The sequence below is a fragment of the Elephas maximus genome, chromosome 16 (genome assembly GCF_024166365.1).
Source record: "Elephas maximus indicus isolate mEleMax1 chromosome 16, mEleMax1 primary haplotype, whole genome shotgun sequence".
NCBI classification, from domain to species: domain Eukaryota; kingdom Metazoa; phylum Chordata; class Mammalia; order Proboscidea; family Elephantidae; genus Elephas; species Elephas maximus.
This window is the reverse complement of record NC_064834.1, coordinates 1561901-1585950: the sequence shown is the minus strand read 5'-3', so window position 1 is coordinate 1585950 and position 24050 is coordinate 1561901. Positions and strand designations below refer to the sequence as shown.

The 24050-nt window shown below is 38.4% G+C and overlaps 1 protein-coding gene across 5 annotated transcripts in view; it reads right to left on the bottom strand.

The window, feature by feature from the left end:
* MAPK8 (mitogen-activated protein kinase 8) overlaps nucleotides 1-24050 on the bottom strand; it is an 88349-nt gene that overhangs the window by 22321 nt on the left and 41978 nt on the right. For all 5 annotated transcript variants that reach the window (XR_007513410.1, XR_007513411.1, XM_049854942.1 and 2 more), the window contains exons 2-5: nucleotides 23014-23184; nucleotides 18860-18989; nucleotides 13935-13993; nucleotides 13706-13844 (exon numbers count right to left, since the gene is read on the bottom strand). Coding sequence is in view for 3 of the 5 variants with exons in the window: in XM_049854942.1 (XP_049710899.1) it covers nucleotides 13706-13844; nucleotides 13935-13993; nucleotides 18860-18989; nucleotides 23014-23135 (450 nt within the window). In the remaining 2 variants the exon portion in view is untranslated. The remainder of the gene's footprint in view (nucleotides 1-13705; nucleotides 13845-13934; nucleotides 13994-18859; nucleotides 18990-23013; nucleotides 23185-24050) is intronic.

Below are 24050 nucleotides of genomic sequence, written 5' to 3'. Positions count from 1 at the left end.
GCTCACCAACATGCTAAAATCTGCTCTCCCTCAAGTTCCCTCATAGCCAACAGGCTTTGAGCAGAAGAGATGTGTGTCACCTCCAGGCTGAAGCTCAGAAGAGACAGTATACACCATTCAGCTTTCTCTTCCCTTGCCACAGTGACCAGTAACTACATAGATGGTGGACCCTCATTCAGCTTGTGTCTCTGAGCCCCGTCCCCAACACTGACTTGCACTGGACTCCGAATGGATCAGAGTTCAAGTTATTTCACCAGGTACACAGTCTCAGACCAACAGAAGTACAGCCTAGGGTGAAGGGAATCCAGAATGAACAGCAGAGCGGACAGATGAATATCAACTGTGGCCTCAAGACTAGCTGCAAAAGTAGGCTCTGTAATTCATTCCACGAAACGTCTTATGCTATCCCAGAAAAGAAACCAAACAAAATCCTGGAGAAAGTTTTCAGAACTTACTCTATGAAGAAAGCGGGAACAAGTGGTGTAAGGCATGGCCTGTGGTGGGTGCTATGATGCCTGCTCAGATCCTTGCTTCAAAACGGAAGCACTCATTCTTCCAGCTTGGAGACTGCTGGTGGCTGACAGTTTTCAGCAAATCTCTCTCCAGGAACTGCCCTCAGACACCAAGAATCACCTTCTCCAAGGACATACCCTCCCAGGACCAGCATGAACGACCACTGGAAACATCAGCTGAGGCCTCTGAAGTAGCCGCATCTGAGCCAGTTTTTACCGCCCAGTTTCACTTCCTCTACTCCCTCCAGATGGTGACCCTGAAAGCACCCCCAGAAAGCTTTCAACATGTTCAGCTCCATCCTAGAGTCTATTTCCCAGCAGCCTGACCTAGAAAAAAACCCTGTTCTTTGTCATCAGTAACAGATTCCAGTACGTCTCTTATTAGCTCAACATCATTATACTACATGTGTTTTCTATAGTTGTACTTTATTTTTACTACATTCTCTGTCGGCACCGAGGGACCGTATTAAAATCTTCTAATGCTATTGTGTTTGTCCAGCTCTATTTTCTGTGGTTTTAGCCCATATATACTTGCCTATGTGTATCAACATATACATAATGGGAGTCCTAGCAGGAGAAGAGACAGAAAAAGGGGCAGGAAGAAATAATGGCGGATAACTCCCCAAATGTGAAAAAAGACACAAATTTACACAAGATGCACTATCGTAAAACTGTCCAAAGCCAACGAGAAAATCTTGAAAGCAAGAAGAGAGCAGTAAAAGGGACCCTCAATTACCAGAAATCATGGAACCCAGGAGACAGTGGGATGATATATTTAAAGCACTGTGAGGAAAAGATGGTCAACCAAGAATTCTATATCCAGCAAAACTATCCTTCAAAACTGAAAGAAAAGCTAAGACATTATCAGATAAACAAATGGTGAGGGAGTTCATTGCCAAAATACCTGCCCTGTAAGAAATGTCTAAAGTAATCAACTCAACGGCAACAGGTTTAGTAGAGGAAATTATAGAGGTAAATACAAGTCAGTATTACCATAATTTTACTTGTAACTCCTCTTTCTTTTCCTATGACTTAAAAGACAAATGCATAAGGCAGTAATTACAAATCTATGTTAATGAGCACATAATGCATAAGGACGTTAATTTGTGACAAAAAAAGAGCAGTGACATCTCTTCTGCTCAAAGCCTGTTGGCTGCACTAATCATAGGAACTATAAGGGAACTTGAGGGAGAGTAGATTTTAGCATGTTGGTGAGCACTGCTCTCTCTGCTACACACTACCCTGAATTCTGAATCCTCTTCTCCTTTTATTTCTACTTTTAAAGTGGCCAATTCTTTTTGAAGTCCATTCATGCCCCTCTCTTGTAGTGCCTTGCCAAATAGGAGCAGAGATTTCATATATTATTGAAGCTAATGGTTCAGTGGTTAAGTGCTCAGTTGCTAACTAAAAGGTCAGCAGTTCGAACATACCAGCTGCTCCACATGACAAAGATGTGGCAGTCTACTTCCATAAAGATTACACACTTTGGAAGCCCTGTGGGGCAGTTCTACTCTGTCCTACATGATCACTATGAGTCGGAACTGACTCAAGTGCAACGGGTTACTGAAGGGAAGGTGGCACTATTCAAATTCCATTGTTACAGAGGCGGGGCCAGATGGCAGAATAGACAGATGCTTCCGGTAAGCCTTCTTACAACAAAGACCCGAAAAAACAAGTGAAACAAGTATATTTATGACAAGCTAGGCGCCCTGAACATCAAAGGCAAAGTTAGGAAACAAACTGAGGGGCATGGGAGGAAGAAACAGTTCAGAAGTGGAGAGGAGTTATCAGACCCGAATCGTAGGGAGCCCTCAGGCACCATTCCCGGGAGCAGCTGCGACGGGCTGGTACTAGGGTTCGGCCACAGTTTCCACAGGGAGCAGCAGCCACCCACACAGCCTACTCACACCTCCGGAACTAGAGAAGAACGGCGCTCTCGGCAAAAGGTAAGTACTTGTGTATATTTTACTGCACCCACCACCCCTAAGCTGGCTCAGCGGCTGTTGATTTCCCTGGGCCTGAGATACACCAAGATGAGCTCCTAGGGCCATCCTCTTGGCCCTGGAGAAGGAATAAATTCGCAATTAGGGGAAAAGATAATCTGCGAGCTCCACAAACCAGGGGAGCTCAGGACAGAAGTGGCTCCTATCCAGGCAAAAACGCTCCGTGGACATTGAGTAGATTTCCCCCCTGCATAGACCTGTGTGGGCCTGTTTCAGAACAGGCTCTTCTTGGCAGACTACAACTGTTTCAGTAGTGCGGTGGAGAGGTGGGTGTTTGCTGTTTGACTCCATGCTGTCTATTAAACAGGGTCCTCACCTACCCACATCAGGGGCCTAAGGACTTGTGGATGCACTCGGGTCGCCCAGGTACCCGTGACAGGGGTCCCAGGATAACTGGTACCTCCCAGTCCCTACAATTAAAAACACCAGGTGCCCATGGTCCATCTGCAGAACCCACACACCTGTATGCCCTAGGGAACAGGGACATGTTTTCCTCAGAGACATCTGGGGGATGATTCTCACCTCCCTTAGGGCCTTGTTCAGAGCGTGACCCCCTGCTGCAACCAGGTACCAGGCCTACACCAATCACCCCTGCCCCTCTAAGACTGTAGGACAGAGCCTGTATCACATACTGATGAGCAGCTACCTGGACACCTGGGCTCAATTCATACAAGAAAAGTGAATGGACTCCTAGACTGATATACCTGATAAAAGCTCTAGCCATCTGGGGGCAGGACATCACAGCTCCAAAGGACGTCAAGCTAGCTCACTCAAGCAACCCATTTGGGCATATCAAAACACAACAAAGCAAGAAGCTACAATGCAATAAGCAAACATGAAATAAACTAATACAATAACTTATAGATGCCTCAGAGACAACACTCAACATCAAGTCACATAAAGAAACCGACCATGATTGCCTCTACAAACTCTCAAAGCAAAGAACCAAGGAATCCTCTAGATGAAAGTGCCTTCCTGGAATTATTGGAGGCAGAATACAAAAGATTAATATACAGAACCCTTCAAGACATCAGGAAGGAAATCAGGTAATATGCAGAACAAGCCAAGGAAGACACAGATAAAGCAGCTGAAGAAATTAAAAAGGTTGTTCAGAAACAATGAAAAATTTAATAAGCTGGAAAAATCCATAGACAGCAATTAGAAATTCAGAAGATTAACAATAAAATTTCAGAACTAGACAGCTCAATGGAAAGTCAGAAGAGCAGAAATGAGCAAGTGGAAGGCAGAATTTATAAACTTGAAGATAAAGCACTTGGCACCAATACATTTGAAGAAAAATCCGATAAGAATTTAAAAAAATGAAGAAACCTTAAGAATCATCTGGGACTCTATCAAGAGAAATAACCTACAAGTGATTGGAGTTCTAGAACAGGGAGGGATAACAGAAAATACAGACAGAATTGTTGAAGATTTGTTGGCAAAAAACTTCCCTGATATCGTGAAAGATGAGAAGATATCTATCCAAGATGCTCATCGAACTCCACATCAGGTAGATTTTAAAAGGAAGTCACCAAGACGTATTATAATCAAACTTGCCAAAAGCAAAGATAAAAGAGCAGCTAGGGATAAATGAAAACTCACCTACAAAGGAGAGTCAATAAGAATAAGCTCGGACTACTCGGCAAAAACCACACAGGCAAGAAGGCAAAGGCATGACTTATATAAAAGATTGAAGGAAAAAAATTGCCAGTCAAAAATCATATATCTAGCAAAACTGTCTCTCAAATATGAAGGTGAAATTAGGACATTTCCAGATAAATGGAAGTTTAGGGAATTCATAAAAACCAAACCAAAACTATAATAAATATTAAAGGGAGTTTTTTGGTTAGAAAATCAATAATATCAGGTATCAACCCCAGACTAGAACACTAGGCAGAGAAATCAGAAGTCAACCCAGACAGAGAAGTCACAAAAATAAATCCAGATTGAAAAACACTCAAAACAGGCAAAAAGTAATGTTATGTAAAAGAAGATAACATTAAAACAATAAAGAGGGACTAAGAAATGTAGTCATAGATCTTCAATATGCAGGGGAAGATCAGGCAATACAAAGAAATAAAAGCTAGCTAGGTTTAAATTTAGAAAAACAGGGGTAAATAACAAGGTAACCACAAAGGAGACAAACTATCCTAACAATTAAGATAAAAAAAAAAAAGACTCAGCAGAAAGAAAATCAACATCAAAAAATATGAGGAAAGGACAACATATAATCTACTCAGCACATAAAATTAAGTGGGAAAAAGAAACCATCAACAACACAAGAAAAAAGACATCAAAATGACAGCACTCAATTCATACCTATCCATAATTATGCTGAATGGAAATGGACTAAATGCACCAATAAAGACACAGAGAGTGGCAGAATGGATAAAAAACATGATCCATCTATATGCTGCCTACAAGAGACTAAAGACACACCTTAGACTAAGAGACACGAATAAACTAAAAGGATGGAAAAAAATACATCAAGCAAACAATCAAAGAAGAATAGGAGTGGAAATATTAACTTCTGGCAAAACACACTTTAAAGTTGCATCCATCATAAAGGATAAGGAAGGACACCATATAATGATTAAAGGGACAATACACTAGGAGGATATAACCATATTAAATATTTATGCACCCAATGACAGAGCTGCAAGATACATAAAACAAATTCTATCAGCATTGAAAAGTGAGATAGACAGCTCCACAATAATAGTAGGAAGACTTCAACACACCACTTTCAGTGAAGGGCAGGAAATCCAGAAAGAAGCTCAAAAAAGAAACGTCTAAATGCCACAATCAACCAACTTGACCTCATAGACGTATACGGAACACTCTACCCAACAGCAGCCAAATATACTTTCTTTTCTAGTGTACGTGGAACATTCTCTAGAACAGATCACATATTAGGTCATAAAGCAAGCCTTAGCAGAATCCAAAATACTGAAATATTACAAAGCATTTTCTCAGATTATAAGACCATAATAGGAGAAATCAGTAACAGAAAAAGCAAGGAAAACAAATCAAAGACTTGGAAACTGAACAATACCCTGCTCAGAAAAGACTGGATTATAGAAGACATTAGGGATGGAATAAAGAAATTCATAGAGTGCAATTAGAATGAAAACACTTCCTATCAGAACCTTTGAGACACAGTGAAAGCAGTGCTCAGAGGGCGATTTATATCCATAAACGCACACATGCAAAAAGAAAGGGCAAAAATCAAAGAATTATCCATACAACTTGAACAAACAGAAAGAAAGCAACAAAAGAAACCCTCAGGCACCAGAAGAAAACAAATAATAAAAATTAGAGCAGAACTAAATGAAATACAAAACAGAAAAACAACTGAAAGAATTAACAAGACCAAAAGCTGGTTCTTTGAAAAAAATCAACAACATTGATAAACCATTGGCTGAACTGACAAAGGAAAAACAGGAGAGGAAGCAAATAACCCGAAAAAGAAATGAGATGGGCGATATTACAACAGACCCAACTGAAATTAAAAGAATCATATCAGGTTACTATGAAAAACTATACTCTAACAAATTTGAAAACCTAGAAGAAATAGATGAATTCCTACAAACACACTACCTACCTAAACTAACACAAACAGAGGCAGAACAACTAAATAGACTCATAAAAAAAGAAAAGACAGAAAAGGTAATCAAAAAGCTCCCCCTCCCCCAAAAAAAGCCCTGGCCCGCATGGCTTCACTGCAGAGTTCTACCAAACTTTCAGAGAAGAGTTAACACTACTACTACTTAAGGTATTTCAGAGCACAGAAAAGGATGGAATACTCCCAAGCTCATTCTATGAAGCCACCATATCCCTCATACCAAAAACAGGTAGGTAAAGACACCAGAAAAAAAGAAAATTACAAACCTATATCCCTCATGCACTTAGATGCAAAAATCCTCAACAAAATTCTAGCCAATAGACTTCAACAACATATCAAAAAAATAATTCACCATGGCCAAGTGAGATTCATACCAAGTATGCAGGGATAGTTCAACATTAGAAAAACAATGTAATCCACCACATAAATAAAACAAAAGACAAGAATCACATGATTTTATCAATTGATGCAGAAAAAGCATTTGACAAAGCTCAACACCCATTCATGATAAAAACTCTCAGCAAAATAGGAATAGAAGGAAAATTCCGCAACATAATAAGGGGCATTTATACAAAGCCAATAGCCAACATCATACTAAATGGACAGAGTCTGAAACCATTCCTCCTGAGGTCGGAAACCAGACAAGGATGCCCTTTATCACCATTCTTATTCACACTGTGCTGGAGATCCTAGCCAGAGCAATTAGGCTAGACAAAGAAATACAGGGCGTCCAGATTGGCAAGAAAGAAGTAAAAGTATCTCTATTTGCAGATGACATGATCTTATACACAGAAAACCCTAAGGAATCATCAAGAAAACTACTGAAACTAATAGAAGAGTTCAGCAGAGCATCGGGGTACAAGATAAACATAAAAAAATCAGTTGGATTCCTCTACACCAACAAAAAGAACATCGAAGAGGAAATCACCAAATCAATACCATTTACAGTAGCCCCCAAGAAGACAAAATACTCAGGAATAAATCTCACCAGAGATGTAAAAGACTTATACAAAGGAAACTACAAAACGCTTCTGCAAGAAACCAAAAGAGACCTACGTAAGTGGAAAAATATACCTCGATCATGGATAAAAAGACTTAACATTGTAAAAATGTCTACTCTACCAAAAGCGATCTATGGATTTAATGCAATTCCGATCCAAATTCCAATGACATTTTTTAACGAGATGGAGAAACAAATCACCAACTTCATACGGAAGGGAAAGAGGCCCTGGATAAGTAAAGCATTACTGAGATAGGAGAACAAAGTGGGAGGCCTTACTCTACCTGATTTTAGAACCTATTATATCGCCACAGTAGTCAAAACAGCCTGGTACTGGTACAACAGATACACAGACCAATGGAACAGAATTGAGAATCCAGACATTTATCCATCCACATATGAGTAACTGATATTTGACAAAGGCCCCAAAACAGTTAAATGGGGGAAAAGACAGTCTTTTTAACAAATGGTACTGGCGTAACTGGATATCCATCTGCAAAAAAATGAAACAAGACCCATACCTCACACTATGCACAAAAACACACTCAAAATCTATCAAAGATCCAAACGATAAAGATCACGGTAGAAAAAATAGGGACAACGGTAGGAGCCCTAAATACATGGCATAAACAGAATACAAAACATTACTAACAATGCAGAAGAAAAACTAGATAAGTGGGAGTTCCTAAAAATCAAACACCTATGCTCATCCAAAGACTTCACCAAAAGAGTAAAAAGATTACCTACAGACTGGGAAAAACTTTTTAGCTATGACATTTCTCATCAGCACCTGATCTCTAAAATCTACATGATACTGCAAAAACTCAACTACAAAAAGACAAATAACTCAATTAAAAAATGGGCAAAATATATGAACAGAGATTTCACTAAAGAAGATATTCAGGTAGCTAACAGATACATGAGGAAATGCTCACAATCATTAGCCATCAGAGAAATGCAAATCAAAACTACAATGAGATTTCATCTCATTCCAACAAGGCTGGCAATAATCCATAAAACACAAAATAATAAATGTTGGAGAGGTTGCGGAGAGACTGGAACACTTATACACTCTGAAATGGTACAACCACTTTGGAATCGATTCAGTGCTTCCTTAAAAAGCTAGAAACAGAACTACCATAGGATCCAGCATTCCTACTCCTTGGAATATATCCTAGAGAAATAAGTGCCTTTACACAAACAGATATATGCACACCCATGTTCACTGCAGCACTGTTTACAACAGCAAAAATGGAAGCAACCAAGGTCCCCATCAACGGATGAATGGATAAATAAATAAATTATGGTATATTCACACAATGGAATACTACACATGGATGAAGAACAGTGAGGAATCTGTGAAACATTTCATAACATGGAGGAATCTGGAAGGCATTATGCTGAGTGAAACTAGTCAGTTCCAAGAGGACAAATACTGTAGAACACTATTATAAGAACTCAAGAAATAGTTTAAAGAGAGAATAAAATATTTGATGGTACGGGAGAGGGGAGGGAAGGAAGGAGGGGAGTGCTCAATAATTAGATAGTACAGTAAAGACAACACACAATACAGGTGAGGTCAGCACAACTGGACTAAACCAAAAGCAAAGAAGTTTCCTGAATAAACTGAATGCTTCAAAGGCCAGCGTCGCAGGGGCAGGGGTTTGGGGACCATGGTTTCAGGGGACATCTAAGTCAATAGGCATAATAAAATCTATTAAGAAAACATTCTGCATCCCACCTTGGAGAGCAGCGACTGGGGTCTTAAACGCTAACAAGTGGCCATCTAAGATGCATCAATTGGTCTCAACCCATCTGGACCAAAGGAGAATAACAAACACCAAGGACACAAGGTAATCACAAGCCCAAGAGACAGAAAGAGCCACATAAACCAGAGACTACATCAGCCTGAGACCAGAAGAACTAGATGGTGCCTGGCTATAACCAATGACTGCCCTGACAGGGAACACAACTGAGAACCCGTGAGGGAGCAGGAGAGTAGTGGGATGGAGGCCCCAAATTCTTGTAAAAAGATCAGTCTTAATGGTCTGACCGAGACTAGAAGGACCCTGGTGGCCATGGCCCCCAGACTTTGTCGGCCCAGGACAGGAACCATTCCCAAAGCAAACTCTTTAGACAGGGATCTGACCATACAATGGGATAGAAAAAGATGCTGGTGAAGAATGGGCTTCTTGGATAAAGTAGATACTTGAGGGTATGTTGGCATCTCCTATCTGGAGAGGAGATGAGAGGGCAGAGGGGGTTAGAAGCCGGCAGAATGGAGACGAAAAGAGAAAGCAGAGGGAAGGAGCAGACTGACTCATAAGGGGGAGAGCAATTAGGAGTATATATCAAGATGTATATAAATTTTTATAAGAGAGGCTGACTTAATTTGTAAACTTTCACTTAAAGCACAATAAAAGTTAAAAAAAATATAGATTGTTATAAGTTTAAGAGGATGATTGTAAAACGGAGGGTAACCACTAAGAACGTAACTTAAAAAACACACACAGAAAGGAAATGAGAAAGGAATCCAAATAGTATATTATAAACATCAATTGAACATAAAAGTACAAAAAGCAATTAAACATAAAAGAAGGCAGTAAAGGAGGAAAGAAAAAACAAAAATGGTATAATGCATACTAAAAACACAGGGCAAAATAACAGAAGTCCTTCCTCTGAGCAATTACTTTCAATGTAAATGGATTAAACTCTCTAATTGAAAAGCAGAAATTGGCAGAGTGGATTAAAAACATGGTTCATCTGTATGCTGTCTACAAGAGATCGGCTTTAGAAAGATACAAGTTGAAATTAAAGGGATGGAAAAAGATATTATAGGCAAACGTTAACCAAAACAGAGGTGGGGTGGCTATCCTAGTATGAGACAAAGTGGACTTCAAGCCAAAATTGTTACAAGAGAGAAAGACGGATATTACATATCGATAAAAGGGTCGATACATCAAGGTGTAACAATTACAAACACACACTCACCTAACAACAGAACCCCAAAATACATGGATTCAAGGGAGCAACAGACAGTTCCACAATAGTAGTTGGAGTCTTCAATACCTCACTTTGAAAGACATAAGATCAATAAGGAAACAGAATTTGCACAGCAGTATAAACCAATTAGACCTAATAAACAGAGAACGCTCCACCCAAAAACAACAGAACACACATTTTTCTTCAGTCCACATGAAACATTCTACAGGACAGATAATATGTTAGGCCACAAAATAAGTCTCAATAAACTTAAATACACTGAAATCACTGAAAGTATCTTCAGCGACCACAATGGAGTGAAACTAAAAATCTGTCACAGAGGGAGAACTGGAAAATTCACAAATCTGTGGAAATTAAACAACATACTCTTAAACAACCAATGGGGTCAAAGAAGAAATCGCAGGGGAAATTAGAAAATACTCTGAGATGAGCAAAAGCACAACACACCAAAACTTACAGAATGCAGCTAAAGAAGTGCTTAGGGGGAAGCTTACTGCTGAAATGTCTGCATTAAAAAAGAAGAAAAATTTCAAATCTATAACCTAACTTGACACCTTAAAGAACTAGATAAAGAATAGTAAATAAAACTCCGGGCAAGCAGAAGGACCCCCATGTGTCTGTCAGCTTGTCACACTGTGGGGGCTTGTGTGTTGCTGTGATGCTGGAAGCTATGCCACAGGTATTCAGATACCAGCAGGGTCACCCATGGAGGACAGGTTTCAGCTGAGCTTCCAGACTAAGACAGACTAGGAGGAAGGACCCAACAGTCTACTTCTGAAAACCATTAGCCAGTGAGAACCTTATGAATAGCAGCAGAACAAAGTCTGATACAGTGCTGGAAGATGAGCCCCCCAGGTTGGAAGGCACTCAAAAGATGACTGGGGAAGAGCTGCATCCTCAAACTAGAGTTGACCTTAATGACGTGGATGGAGTCAAGCTTTCGGGACCTTAATTTGCTGAAGTAGCACGACTCAAAATGAGAAGAAACAGCTGCAAACATCCATTAATAATCGGAACCTGGAATGTACGAAGTAAGAATCTAGGAAAACTGGAAGTAGTCAAAAATGAAACGGAACACATAAACATCGATATCCTAGGCGTTATTGAGCTGAAATGGACTGGTATTGGTCATTATGAATCTGACAATCATATATGGTCTACTATGCCGGAACTGACAACTTGAAGAGAAATGGCATTGTATTCCTCGTTAAAAAGAACATTTCAAAATCTATCCTGAAGTACAATGCCATCAGAATGCTCCTTAGAAGCAAGGATGGTGAGACTGTGTCTCACATACTTTGGACATGTTGTCAGGAGGGATCAGTCCCTGGAGAAGGACATCATGCTTAGCAGAGTACAGGGTCAGCGGAAAACAGGAAGACCCTCACCGAGGTGGACTGACACAGTGGCTGCAACAATGGGCTCAAGCATATCAATGATTGTAAGGATGGCACAGGAGCGGACAGTGTTTAGTTCTGTTGGGTCTCTATGACTTGGAAACAACTCGATGGTTCCTAACAACAACCACCAGAAGGAAAAAAATAATGAATATTAGAGACCAGATCAGTGATACAAAAGAGAAAAATTAACAAAACCAAATGTTTTTTAAAAAAGATCAACAAAATTGACAAACCTTTATATAGACTGGCTAAGAAATAAACAAAAACAAAAAACAGAAAAGACCAAAATTACTGAAATCAGAATGAAAATAGGGACATTACTACTGATCTTATGGAAACAGAGAATTGTAAGAGAATATGATGAACGCTGTACACTAACAAAGTAATTCAGAAGACATGGAAAATTTCTTAAACATAAACTACTAAACCTGACTCAAAAAGAACAGAAAATCTGAACAGACTATATAAAAGGTAAGGAGACTGATCAGCAATCAAAAATTCCCAGCAAAAAAAGTCTTGGACCAGATAGCTTCACTAGTAAATTCTACTGAACATTTAGAGAAGAAACTCCTCAAAAAATAAGAGAGAAGGGAGTATCTCCCAACTGATTCCATGAGGCTGGCATTATTACCCTGATGCCAAAGCCAGACAAAGACATGACAAGAAAAGTAGACCAATACCCCTTACAGACACAACTTGATGCAAAAATCCTCAACAAAACACTAGCAAAGCAAATCTGATACCATACTAAAAGCATCATATGCCATGACCAAATGCGATTTTTTCCAGAAAGGCAGGGGTGATTCAACATAGGTACATCAATTAGTGTAATACATATTAATTAAAAGAACAAGGCGGGGGCGGGGGAGGGGAGACCCACATGATCATCTCAATTGATGCAGGAAAGGCATTTGGTAAAATAGGAATGAAAGGAATGAAGTGCCCTTTCATAATAAAAACAGTTAAAACATATGAGCAAAGGACTTGAACAGACATTTCTCCAAAGAAGATATATACAAATGGCCAACAAGCACTTGAAAAGATGGTCAGCGTCATCAGTCACTGTTGTTGTTCTTCTGTGCACCAAGTAGATTCTGACTCACAGAGACCCTGCGTGACAGAGTAAAACCATCCCTTAGGATATTCCAGGCTGTCATCTTTACAGAAGCAGATCACCAGGTCTTCGGCCAACCTTTTGGTTAGCAGACTAGAGCTTAAAATCAACCATTGCAACACCAGGGCTCCTTTCATTAGCATTAGGGAAATGCAAATCATAACCACAATGAGAAGTTTTTGCTTAGGGTGCACTGAATATATGTCAATGGTGGTGGAATAATGCAGAAAAGTCTAGCGGCAATGGCTGCACAACTTGAAAAATGTAATCAATGTCACTGAATTATGGTGTAGGAATTGTTGGGGGGAAAAATGACACCACAATAAGAAACCACTTTACGCTCATTAGGATAGCTTTCATTTAAAGAAAAAAAAAAAAAAAGGAAACAAGTACTGGGAAAAATGTGGACAAACTGGAACCGTCATCCATTGCTGGCAGGAATATAAAACTATGGAAAACAGTTTAGAGGTTCCTCAAAAAGTTAACACAGAATTACCATGTGATGCACCAATTCTACTCCTAGGTATATACTTAAGAGAAATGAAAATAGGCAGTCAAACAAATAATGGTACACGAATGTCCACGGCAGCACTATTTACAACAGCCAAAGGTAGAAACCTATATGTCTAGCAATGGATGAATGAATAAACATAATGGGATAGATGAACAACCAAGGATTACTCAGTTATGAAAAGGAAGTACTGATACATACTACTACATGGATGACCTTGAAAACATTATGCTAAATCAAGGCAGCACATCTTGGATGATTCAACTGATATGAAATATCCAGAAGACATAAGCAGACCAGGTACAGCAGGCAGACTGGTGGTCACCAGAAGCTGAGGCAGAGGGGAAAGGAGAAGTACTGCATAATGGACACAGTGCTTGGAGTGTGAGAATGTTCTGGAGCTGGACATAGGTGGTGGCTGTACAACATTTGAATGTACTAAGTATCAGTAAATTTTACACTTTAAAATGCTTGTTCTGAATTACGTGAATTTCCCCTCAATGACAACAGAATATGATGATAGTTTTTTCTACTAACCCGATGAATAATTCCAGCCGAGTGCAGGTGCTTGATTCCACACAGCATCTGATACAGAAGGTAGGACATTCTTTCATGGTCTAGTTCCATTTGAATCACTTGGCAAAGATTTGCATCCATGAGCTCCATGACTATGTAACTTCATGGGTGAAAACAGATGACAGCTAAAGTGTGCAGCAACAATCTAAGAATAGTGTACTAATAATAACATTTTAAATATCATACTTACACATCTTGAAATTCTTCCAGGGATTTCTGCGGTGTGAACACATTCAGAAGGCCAATTATCTATGGTAAAAGCAGAGACGGAGAAATCAGAAACTACTTTCATTTGGGAACTGCAAATACATGGGTTAAAAAATTCTACCACCAGCTTAAAATCTTTCAAATGTTTAACTTTTAAACTCATGTAATTTCTTCCTTGTTTTTATATGTTAAAACTTTATAAACAGAAGCTTCACACAATCCATTCTATTTATGAAAATATTCAATTATTAAGGACCATGCTCAGATGCTGACTGAAAAGCTGGAGGTTCAAGTTCACCCACAGGCATCTTAGAAGAAAAGCCTGATGACCTACTGAAAAAAAAAAAAAAGTCACTGAAAACCCTGTGGAGCAGGTGGTCAACTCGACAGCAACTGCTCGTTAAGTTATAAGTTATGTAAACTTCTATATTATTTGTCAGCAAATCTTAAATACCTCTCACCAGTTCTTTATCCCACTCAGTATCTCTCTATAACCTCAGGTTTTTCATAGTGCTACACACTTTGCCAGTATTCCTCATTCCCAGTCTCTCCTCACTGTTCTATCTTCAACCCTCCTCTTTCTCTGTCTGTATTTTTTCCCTGATTGGTGTTACCTATGTCTTTTTCTCCAAACATCTCTATGTGGATAATCCCCAAACATCCATTAAAACCCCGTACTTAGTTTATGAGTCTCAAATACAAATTGCCACTTCACGTGGATGTCTACAAACAATATAAAGGCGAACTCATTATCATTCCGAGAACCCCTTAGTTGTCCACTGTGCCTTCTCTTCCCCTTTACAACAAAAGAATCAGAGGGATTTCTGACTCCTTCTTCATTATCCACACTGTAACTCAAAATAACGCTGGCCATCCTACTGTTACCATCTGAACTTCACCTCTTCTTTCTAGTCCCTGTGTTATTTGCACAGAATTTCCTGTAAGAGTCATGAACTCTAACATCTCATTTAGGTTGTTCATGCTATAATTACTTCGAAGTTTCCTAACAGTAGTTTTCTGTAAATCCAGATAACATTTTATTACCTATAATATAGTGAAGGAGCCCTGGTGGTACAGTGGTTAAGAGCTCGGCTGCTAACCAAAAGATCGGCAGTTTGGATACAATCACCCCTTGGAAACCATACGGAGCAGTGCTATAGGGTCGCTATGAGTCAGAATCAACTTGATGGCGATGAGTTTGGTTTTTTTGGTTTAATATAATAAAAGAAAAAGCTGATCATATTACTCACCTCCTCAAAAACTTCAAGTCAACAAATTTGAAAATTCTCTAGCAGTACATTCAAGACTTTCCATGGTATTAACCCACTTATTCTCCTGCCAAGGCCTCTGGTAAATTTTATAGCTTGGCCATACTAAATTCATTTCGATAGTGTTTTTAAAAACCCTCAACACCTTTAAAACATTCGATTCCCTATACTTGTGATTTACCTACTGAACTTCAGTTATTTTCTAGATCTCTTTTGTAGAATCTGACAACCCCTAAACCCTTGACAGAGCTGACTATTCTCTCTACTCTGTCTCCACAGTACTTATGTTATTGTAGCATTCAACACACTGTAGTATAGTCGTATTTTCACAACAGTCTTGTCCCTACCAGGGTCCTTGTTAGAAAGGACTAGGTCTTATTCACTTTCATAGCCCTACTATATGGCATGATCCCTGACACATATTTTGAAAATGATTGCTGACGATTATATTTAGGGATGAGAATGTCTCTCTAGACAGAAGCTGTAAGAGAGTAGAAGCTATGTTATTCATCTAAACATAAAACTTTGCTTAAAGCAGCCATCCAAATATTCGTTCAGTTAATAAATTCAGAAAAATGATATCAAGACTGGAAAGGATAAAACAAATTTGTTTAAGATATGGAAAGTAGCTACTCTAAATGAACTCAAGTCTCCCAACCAGATACACTTCACACTTGAAGATTTAGAGAAGTAGGAAAACTACTCTCATTAACATCCGGGAAACACTTGAATTGAAGAGAGTTTTAGAGATTAAAGGCATATTGAGATAGGGAGTAAATTAGTGTTTGCTCAGGACTGAGGGGCACGGAGATGATAGCTAAACGATATGGGGTGTTTCTTTCTGAGATGATGAAAATATTCTAGAATTAACTGTGGTGGTGGTTACATCTATCTGTGATTATACTGTAGACCACTGTACACTTCAAATGCATGGATTTTATGGTATGTAAATTATATCTCAAAAAAGCTGTTATTAAAAAAAGATTAAAGGTAGTCAGTTGTCTCATTTTTCAAAAAAAAGGAAATAAAAAATTATATCAATTATAGATTGAATAGCCAAGCCAAAGTCAGGAAGTGATTACATGGGTGGTATACTACTACTTTGAAAGAAGTAATAATTACCAGGAGCAGATAAAAATGTCTTGAGAAATTTTATTTCCTTCTGTAGAAAAAAAAAGAGTAATAGCAGTAGATCTAAGAAATGCAGTAAGATACAGTCTATGAAGATGTCAAGATTTCAAAAAGGCTTTTTGAAAATATCTCTAGCAATAACACCCATGTAAATAAGATGAAGAACTGGGGTGAACTAGATAATTTTCATAGTTAGATGCATATGTAATTTTTTGAAATATACCCAAAAGTCGCTAACGAACTATGCCAAATATTATGAAGGCATCCTAAAGAGAACTGGGAGGTGAAGCCAACAAGTCAAAGTCAGAACAAAGAAGAAAAAAACAATCCTAATAGTCCAGACGAAAAACAAACCAAACATGTTGCCTTCAAGCTGATTTGACTCACAGTGACCCTAGAGGGCAGAGCAGAGCTGCCCCATAGGGTTTCCAAGGAGCGCCTGGTAGATTTGAACTACAGACCTCTTGGTTAGAACCTTAACTCTTAACCACTTCGCCACCAGGATTTCCAATAGTCCAGAAGAGGAACCAAATCTCCCATGTGAAATGTAAAAGGGAGAAAGAGAAAGTACCCATGGGGGAAGAGGGGGACAGACCCCGTTGCCTTTAAGTCGATTCTGCCTCAGAGCGACCCTATAGGACCAAGCAGACCTGCCCCATAGTGTTTCCAAGGCTGTAATCTTTACAGAAGCAGATTGTCACATCTTTCTGCCACAGAAGGCTTAGTTGATTAGAACTGCCAACCTTTTGGTTAGCAGCCAAGTGCCGAAACAAAACAAACTATAACAAAAACCTCAAAACCATTTATGGAAGGAGAGTGGGAAAAACCAGAGATGTTTGGACTAATGAAGAGAGATGTGCAAAACATGAAAGTGTTTAAAAAAATAAGACATTACAAAAACAACCATCAGAGAGTGGAAAAAACTGTTACCATTCCTGGTTCCCTCAAGTTTAGTTTTACATTCAGTCACTGAGCACCCACTCTGTGCCAGCACCCTTCTAGGTGCTGAGGGAACTGCCTGGGTAGATCTGCATCACCCACTACAGGGCTAATCATGTGGCACGTGCTTCCACACCGTCCATTTAGCTGATGTCACCCAGGCTCCAACTAAGCCAATGCTGCCACTGCAGTCAGCATGAACCCAGGTCCACAGGTAGCAACAGGCACGAGCAGCTCTATCCAGGGCAGGAGGTCATCAGCAAAACCTGGAGAAGCAACACGCCTGTCTTCCACCTGGAACAAGAATGGCCGCTACAACTTTTTCCCTCAGTGCAGCTGTCACTGACTGACTTTAACCTCTACTTTCCACCATGGACATTTTCTGTTTCTCTGTCTTTTTTTATGCTACTCTATCCTTTCTGAGAGGCCCCTTTCCTTCAATAACCTAATTTTTACCCCAACTTTAAGAGTTAGCCTAGGTCCACCCCTTCTTCAAAGCCTTCCTATTTCATTCAATGCTCACATCCATCTTCTCTCCCATAGATCTTAGCATTTACCATCTATCCATTATTATTTGGCAATTAAACTTCTATTGCTTTGTGACATTTGGTATTTAACTCTTTAAGTATTTGTTTTATCTTCAAAAGAACACTGTAAGCTTCCAAATAAGGAGCCTCAACTTGAACTTCCATCAATTTTTCCCTTCAGTGACTAACCTAAAGATTCAGAAGCCTGCATATAGTTGGCTGGCAAAATGCACTATCTGCAATCAGAAAGTACTGAGCTCATTCTACTCTATAAACTCCTTTGGACAAACAAATCGAAATGTCTCCATACAACGGTCCCTTACACTATTCATTCCTAGGTTATTGCCTCTCAGCTTGGAGAAACCATTAAAATAATTATAAATGTATCAGTATGCTTAATTTAAGGTGAGTGAAAAATGTATAACTATTTACTCTCAAAATGAGTAAAAGTTTTAAGTTTATAATCACATCAGAGGAATATTCACTGAATTCCACTGAGATGTTTTCAGGAAGGTTTTGCTACACTACTTTATAATCACTGGCTCTCCTCAACCTTAAGTGACAAGTGAGTACTGTCGTCACTTAAAGGGGCAGAGGGAGGGTAGGGAAAAACAATTTCAATTTTATATCTAACATTATTAAATAATAACTAATAAAGCTCCACTGTCAAATCATAATGGGTAAAATTTCACCTCTGTGCTAAGGCTCAAGTCTTCTGAAATTTCGGTTGGACAGAAAACCAAGCAGAAGATGAGAGCAAGCCCAAATAAAGTTCTGCTAAACCACTTACCTCTTTAAAGTTTCTTTTGCAAATTAAATGTCAGAAAATTACTCAGTCTAAATTTCAGAAGCCATTTTTCTTCTGCTATAACTTAATAAAGTTGAGAAAATATTCACACTGTAAATACGTATCTCTTGAAAACAAAGTTTCAATCCAGAACAATTTAAAGCCCCTAATATTTAAAAATAATCTTTAATATTCATGTACTCATGAATAAATCTTGATTTCATTTATACTTAAGAAAATTAAAACGTTCACTTACATTTTTGTGATTAACACATTTCATAAGAACTAGTTCTCTGTAAGCCCGCTTAGCATGAGTTTGATTCTGAAATGGCCGACTCAGCTTCTTGATCGCAACATTTCTTTCAAGAATGGCATCATAAGCTGCACTGTAATTAGAAATTTAAAAGCAACTAAAAAATATTAAGCAAGATCTGTAGAACTCCCCCAAACATGCCTGCAGATATCTTACTTTCTCAAAGATATACACAATAGGATCTATTTCCTGGTATGTGGTGCTTAACATGTTTCTTCTAGATCTCTATTAGAACATTCTCCAATAACGCTTCTTCAAATGTTTATGGATGCAGAAAGACAACAGACTATGAGGGCAGAGACCCCGCTTGTTCTCTGGTATCTTCCAAGATCCACCTGGCATACAATGGGCACTCAATGTACATGTCTTAGTGAGTGTCCAAGACACTAGATAGCTTAAAATGTAAATAAATCCATCACCCTGCACCTACACAGAGGAAGGCAGAGTAAAGATCACGTGGTCATGAGTCTCACTCAAAATATTTCCTGAAGAAATCTACGAAGTATGTCACTTTATCCTCTTTGGACACAACAAAATGAAGACAAAGAGGAGAGTGTACAGAAAGGTATCTATACTGACAGATTCTTTTACAATTCAGAAAGTAAAGCCCTTAAAACCTTGTTTTGAAGGAGGAACTAAAAATCTAGGTTTTTAAATATGAACATCATACTTCAGAACGTCAGAAGCTGCTTTGTAACTGCTAATGACACACCTATAATTCTCGGTTATATAACGTCGTATTCATTACTTTTCACATCTTCATCTACCTCATGACACTGAACAAATGGCACGGTTTGCATGTGACAGAGCAGAGAAACTGAAGCACAAATAAGATAAAATCATTTAAAATGATAAAAGTTTATGATCCAACCCACCAGTACCCACCGCCATCGAGTCGATTCCGACTCATAGCGACTCTACAGGACAGAGTACAACTGCCCCATAGAGTTTCCAAGGAGCACCTGGCAGATTCAAACTGCCAACCTCTTGGTTAGCAGCCAAAGCACTTAACCACTATGCCACCAGGGTTTCCATAAAAACCAAACCCAGTGCCGTCAAGTCGATTCCGACTCATAGTGACCCTATAGGACAGAGTAGAACTGCCCCACAGGGTTTCCAAAGAGCGCCTGGTGGATTCGCACTGCCGACCCTTTGGTTAACAGCTGTAGCGCTTAACCAGCAGGCCACCTTAATAATCATTTGGATGCAGTACTGCCCAATACAGGGCCAAAGGTGAAGTGTTCTGCACAGGTTAGCCAGAAAGTTAAAAGCAAAGCTGAGGCTAGAAGGCTAAGACACATGGCCATGCTTTTCACACTCAATCGTGTAATATACTATAAAAGTATATGTTTCTGTTATGTAATATCTGGGAAGCTAGCATTATTTATTACACTATTCTCTCATCTAACTGAAACTTGAATCTATTTTGTAGCTATCTCACCATATCATATACAGTGTAGAAATGTATATATTAAGAAATATATGCTGTATACATGGATACAACTATACATTCTCTACATTCCTTAACTATTACGACTATAGGGTTGCTCTGAATGGAAACTGGCTCAACGGCAATGGGTTTGGTTTATTGCATACACATACCAAAATACAAATACATAAATCTTATAACCCCTACTCAGAAAATGTCATACTTACAGGTTATGTTCTGCTCAAATTAAAAAAACAAAAACACATTAGAAGTCATGCAAACTGATTAAGATTTTTTATTGTCTTCAGATAAAGCAGGTGTTATTTTCAAATTCATTCTATTAAAATTTTGATCTGCCAAATCAAAGTAGTATTTAAAATTCTAGAAGTTTACAAGTAGCTGAGTGGATTCTGCTACTCTGTATCCAAAGAAATTTGTCTTCCCTTCCTCCCTTTTCTTTCTCTTTTTGACAAATACTTTATTGTACTCAGATGAAGGTTTACAGAGTAAAACAGAATCCCATTCAAAGATCTGTACACAGAGTGTTCCGAGACATTCGTTGCAGCCCCTCCACCTGTCAGCACTCTTCTGCTTCCACCTGGGTTCCCCATTACCTTTCGTCCAGTTTTCCTACCTCTTTCTGCCTTCTTGTCTTTGCTCTTGGGCAGATGCTGCCTTCCTGGTCTCATATAACTAACTGTCCTAAGGAACTCATTCCTCTCGCAATGAGTTTACTGTTGGGCAGAAAGGCAGTCTCCAGGAATGGCTTCAATTCTATATTAGAAGGGTGTCTTAGGGCCATAGTCTCAGAGGTTCCTGTGGTCTTTATCAGGTCAGTATGTCTGGACTTTTTTATGGATTTGATTTTTGTTCTACATTTTTCTCCTGCTCTGCCCAAGACCCGCTATCGTGATTCCAGTCAGAGCAGTCAGGAGTGAAAACGAAATTTCTAATGGCTGATTCCTAAATATGCACAAACCAGAATCACCCGGGAAGCCAAGAGCCCCAATTCAGACCCAATGAACCATTCTATCTATGTTTGGGGCCCCAAAATTGTCCTTTTTTTTTTTTTTTTTAAACTTCTTCAGTTGATTCAGACGGTAATACAAGAAATTTAAAAAAAAAAAAATTTTTTTTTTTTTGCTTAATATTAGTCTATTTCATAGAATTTTTTAATGGAAATAATTAAGTGAAACTTTGAAAGTATTTTATTCCTTAGGACAGGCATTGGTCAAGTGGGTTTAAGGTCCCTTCCAAAGCAATTTTTTTTTTAAGAATTCTGGTCTTATCTGAGGATAGGTGAAGGTACAGAAACATTCATACATTTTTTAAGTATTATTAAATATTTCGTAAATAATACAATCTTCACAACTATTTTGTAAATTAGGTGAGAAAACAGGCTTCGAAGTATTAATTTGGAAAAGTCACAAAGCTAGTAAATCACAGAGCTGGAATATGAATGAAGCGTTGCTTCAGAATCCTGTGATTTGACTACATTATTTTCTTTAAATTCAATTTGTGGTTACTGTTGACCTTAAAACAACAACTAGACAATACCAGTTTATAAAACGATGCTAGTTTCCACAATTTTTGGTATTATGAATTACTTCAGGAATACAGAGAAGAGGATAAAATGAATTCCAGTATTCTACTTTTCTACAGATGTATATATCCCATAAATATATGGCATCATTTTATATATCTTATATCATATATAAATGCATATAGGTTCTATACCTTTCTTTTAAACTCAACACCACCTTTCTGAGATCATTCATATCAGTACGTACAGATCTAGTTTGTTTTAAATGTTGTGACAGCATTTCACTGACTATATCACTGTTTTTCATTCTTCTGATCAGAGATTTGATAACATTTCCTATTTTGCTATTACAAACAGTTCTGCAAAGAGCAGCCCTACATGTGTCTCTTTGTGCACATACACAAGAGTTCTTCTGGAACCTTGGAGAACTGGTAAATGCTCATGATTTTTTAAGACTGAAACAAATCTAGTTCTAGACAAGGTAGTAAAACGTAATTATGCCTGAATGAGGCCCAGGATCCCCCCAAACCTTAGCTTATTGTGCTAACTTAGTGATCTAAAATCATTAGCAGAACCATTCCAAAGAGTGTTTTGCATTTTGATTTATAAGGAATTATGCTGATCTACACCTGGGCCTTTCGTAAAAATCAGCTTGTAAATCAATTTAAAAGATAACACATGAGCTTTGAAACACATAGAGCAAGATGATATTAGCTGACTTTATTTCCCAGTGTAAAATAAGATTTCTTAAATTCCAGAGGTTCGCTGGAGTGTGAAGCTGATGGCTAAGTGAAGCTTCTTACTAAACAATCAGCTATGGGAACAGAAGTACACAGGGAATTAAGCACGTCACTACCCTTTCTGATACAGGTATACATCTCAACACGGTTTAAGACCAAAAACTTAATCACTGTTTATACTGGAAGATGGCAGTATAAAGTTAAATTTTAGGAATAAAAGTAAAAAGACAGTAATCCCTGAACAAAACAACTAACCATGTTACTGTTTTATTTTTTTTACTTAATTTTTTGAGGCAAGTTAAATGTTTACAAGGTATCCACATTATAAAAAAAGAAAAGGTAGCAGTTAATGATTCTTGTCTACTTTTTGGAAGTAAAAACTTACCATACAATTCCTTGAGCTCCTGAGCCTATAGGTTTTAAATTCTGATATCGTTTCAGGACTGTGAATGTAGAATCTCCAATCTCTACGCTATAAAAATTGCTGTCACGTTTGCTTCTGCTCATGATGGCAAGCAATTAATTTGATGGCTTCATCCAAAAATTCACTAAGTAGCTGCAAAATGGAACAAAATCTGATGTTAATAAAATGCACTGAACTGAGTTACTATGAGTCAGAATCACCTCGACGGCACTGGGTTTTCTGGTTTTAACTTAAAATCTTTAAAACTGTTCACTGACGATAATATAGACAAAACTAAGTCATGTTAGAAAAGCTGCATTATTAAGAACAAAAACAGAAAGAAAAAATACCACAGAGCCTGGCAAGCATCTGCCATGCTTAAAGAAACAACTGATTGCTTAAAAAAATCAATAAATACACTTCTACTAGAATGAACAGTTTCTCCAATCTAATACAGGAAGACAGTAACAAAAGAAAACAAATAATTAAAATTAAACATGTTCTTAAAATCACCTCCAGAGTTTAAAATTTAAAACCAATGTGTTTTACATATATACATATACATATACTTATTTGAGAACTCAGGTGCATATGACCAACGCTATGGTATTTTCAATCACCTCATATGCGCCTGAAAACTAGACAGTGACTAAGGAAGATCGAAGAGAAGATGCCTTTGAATTAAGGTGTTGGCGAAGAATACTGAATATACCATGGACTGCCAGAAGAATAGCAACATCATGACAAACAGAAAAAAGACTGAAGTTGTCAAGGATTTCATTTTACTTGGATCCACAATCAACGGCCATGGAAGCAGCAGTCAAGAAACCAAAAGATGCATTGTACTGGGCAAATCTGCTGCAAAGGACCTCTTCAAAGTGTCGAAGAGCAAAGACGTCACCCTGAAGACTAAGGTGCGCTTGACCCAAGCCATGGTATTTTCAATCACATCATATGCATGTGAAACCTAGACAATGTATAAGGAAGACCTAAGAAGAATTGATGCCTTTGAATTGTGG